This window comes from Hippopotamus amphibius, chromosome 4 (assembly GCF_030028045.1).
Source record: "Hippopotamus amphibius kiboko isolate mHipAmp2 chromosome 4, mHipAmp2.hap2, whole genome shotgun sequence".
Classification (NCBI taxonomy): domain Eukaryota; kingdom Metazoa; phylum Chordata; class Mammalia; order Artiodactyla; family Hippopotamidae; genus Hippopotamus; species Hippopotamus amphibius.
The window spans coordinates 11,634,784-11,637,748 of NC_080189.1; the positions used below are offsets into that span (position 1 = coordinate 11,634,784).

At 44.7% G+C, this 2,965-nt stretch overlaps 1 protein-coding gene across 1 annotated transcript; it reads right to left on the bottom strand.

Moving 5' to 3' along the window:
* Nucleotides 1-477: 477 nt before the first annotated feature.
* LOC130852583 (olfactory receptor 6B1) lies at nucleotides 478-1,413 on the bottom strand. The gene has a single exon (XM_057733701.1). It carries the CDS (start codon nucleotides 1,411-1,413, stop codon nucleotides 478-480), a length of 936 nt encoding a protein of 311 aa, XP_057589684.1.
* Between the last annotated feature and the right edge of the window lie 1,552 nt (nucleotides 1,414-2,965).

Sequence of the window (2,965 nt, forward strand, 5' to 3'; positions counted from 1 at the left end):
AAAGTGTTGAAAGGCCTAGAGGAACAGTCTCTAGTCTCTGCCACCAAGACTGACTCCTGGCATGATATCCAGAATGGGACTGTTAAACAAGCTGAGAACTTTGTCTCAGTCAGGAAGTTGAGAAGTCAGGAAGCTGTCACCAAATCTGTCTCCCCAGAGGGTTTAATGCTTAGTAGATCCCAAAACAGCTAATTCATATGCGGCCATCTCTCTCTCCCACTTAACTTAGGAATTTACTCAGTCTTAGAAACGCTGTTTTGGATCACAGCCAAAGAGAATTCTCTGTTCAAGGGATATGCTCTTAGAACACAGACCAATGCAGACCTCAGGACACAACCAAGAGCCCGTGGTTAATGTGGATGTGGTGAGGTCACATTAACATGAGTAACATCCAGATGAGGTATTAAAGGAAAAAGGATGGAGGATGGAAGAGCAGGCACCAAATCAAATTACTTCTTTCTAATCAATTGTAACAGACTAGTCAGAATGGATGGCCTGACAGTAAGCCAGTTTCTTCAGAGCCTCTTTGACCTCTCGGTTCCTTAGACAATAAATGAAAGGGTTGAGAGCAGGGGTGACAATGGCATAGAAGACGGAAATAACTTTGTTCATGTTGAAGGCATGGATGGCTCGGGGCCGGGCATACATGAAAATAGTAGCTGAATAGAAGATGGTGACCACCACAAGGTGGGAGGCACAAGTAGAAAACGCCTTCTGCTTTCCTGTGGGCATGCGTAGAACAGTGGCCAGAATGCATCCGTAGGACAGGACAGTGATAAAGAGGGGGAAGAGGAAGACGACCAGTGCCAGGACAAAGTCCACTAATTCAGCTGTGGACATATCTGTGCAGGAGAGGTTAAGTACTGGAGAGATATCACAGAAGAAATGATTGATGACATTGGGGCCGCAGAAGCTGAGGCGAGAGATGAAGTAGATCTTAGCTAAGGAGATGCCAAAGCCAATGGTCCAGGAGCCAAGAGCCAGGCGAAAGCAGAGCCCATGACTCATAACGGTGGGGTAGTGCAGTGGGCAGCAGATGGCCACATAACGGTCATAGGCCATGGCAGCCAGGAGCACACATTCTGTGCACATGAGTGCAATGAAGAAGTAAAGTTGTATCATACAGTGAGTGAAGGAGATGCTGTTGCTCACGGACCAAAAACTAAACAGCAACTTGGGTACAGTCACAGAGATGTACCAGGTCTCCAAGAAGGACAGGTTGGCCAGGAAGAAGTACATAGGCTTGTGCAGTGGCCGGGTCTGCTGCACCGACAGGATGATGATCACATTTTCAGCCACTGTCAGAACGTAGGCCACAAGGAACATGAGGAACACTGCTGCACGCGCACCCCAGCTCCCGGGGAACCCCACCAGGATGAATCTGGTGACCCGTGTCTTGTTCTCCACTTCCATATTGGAGACACAGCACTTAACTCTCCTGGTGAAAAAAATCACTTGGTCAGACGCCATGGTCCAGTGAGAACCTTCCACCTTTTGCCTTCTCTGATAAATAATAACAGTAACAGACACCATCTTCTAATACTGTATTATAGATTAGATCATACACTGGATACATTATCCACACAATGTAATCTGATTCTCACATAGCTTCTTTATACATGCTTATTATACCCACCTTAGTAATGAAGAAACTGAGTTTTGGAAAGGTATTAAGTAACTTACCACATTTCCACTAGCAGCAGGGCAGGAGTCACATTTAAGTTCAAGTCTAAACACCATGCCCTATCTAATACCCTACACTGCCCTTTCACAACCACATTCAAAATAATTGTATCACACCTCCATGACCCATGTTACCATTGCCAATTTTAAAGGATACACCTGGCTTTTCTGGTCTATCATCCACCCAGAGCTCTGGAAGTTCTACCTTTACAATTCATTTACCCCTCACGTACCAATACTTTTCCCTCTACTATTCATGGAGATAGAGTGAAACCTGTCATTGTCTGTGAGGTACCTGAGAGGGTGAGATGGGGAGAGTTAGGCTTTTCAGTATTAAAAACTGGCACCTCAGTCAGGTACCAGGTTTGCCAATAAATTGCTATATGAACCTTGAAAACTTATCCACTGAAACCCAATTTTCTCTTCTGTGAATGTGAATATTAATATTTATTTAGCTTATGTCAACGTGGATAAAAACCCAAATGAAATAATGTAAACAAAATTTTATATAAACTCTAAATGACAGTAAGTGTGCAAAGGCTCTGAAAGGTAGGGATGGGCTAATATGAGTGAGGAGAGAACCTGCTATGGGCCAAGCAGAGTGCTGAGCAGACATGAGCTTCCTCTCAGGGAAATTTAAGTTCTTGGGGGTGGAGGTGAGAGTCATCTGGAGGAGATTTTTTAAAATAAGCAAACAGTAAGAAATACATAATAAAGTTTGAGACATTTTCTATGAAGGTTAAAAAACAGAACATGATACTCGTGCAATTGGGAAGGGCTCTCTGACCTCTGGGGAGGTGACATTTAGACAGAGAAGGATGCCAGGGCCCCACCCTTTGAAGAGTAAAGTGGGAGAGAGCTGCACTGAGATGAGGCTGGTGCTGTGCTGTGATGGATGGGCGGGGGAGCAGAGGAATAGGTGGGAAAGGTGGGCAGGGCCAGCATGTGCAAGCCCCTTAGGTTAATAGAGGATCTGAATAGTGGTCTAAATAGAATGAGAAGCAAGTGAAAGGATTCAAGATGAACGGGGCACAGTATGATTCACGCTTGGAAAGGCAACTCTGTCACTGCAAAAGACTCTATGGAGGCAAAAGTGGGAGTTGTGAGGTTGCTACTCAGAGAAGGGACAGTAACTTTGAAAATGGTGGTTCAGGGAAGTGAGTGGACTGCAGATACATTTCAGAAGCATATTTAATGGTAATTGATGGATTCAATATGGGAGGTAAGAGGAGAGAAACCAAGGCGGAATCTCAGGTATATGGCTTATTATATGAAAGTGATG

Coding starts and splice junctions, on each gene's coding strand:
- LOC130852583 (XM_057733701.1), bottom strand. CDS start 1,413: ATGGAAGTGGAGAACAAGACACGGGTCACCAGATTCATCCTGGTGGGG.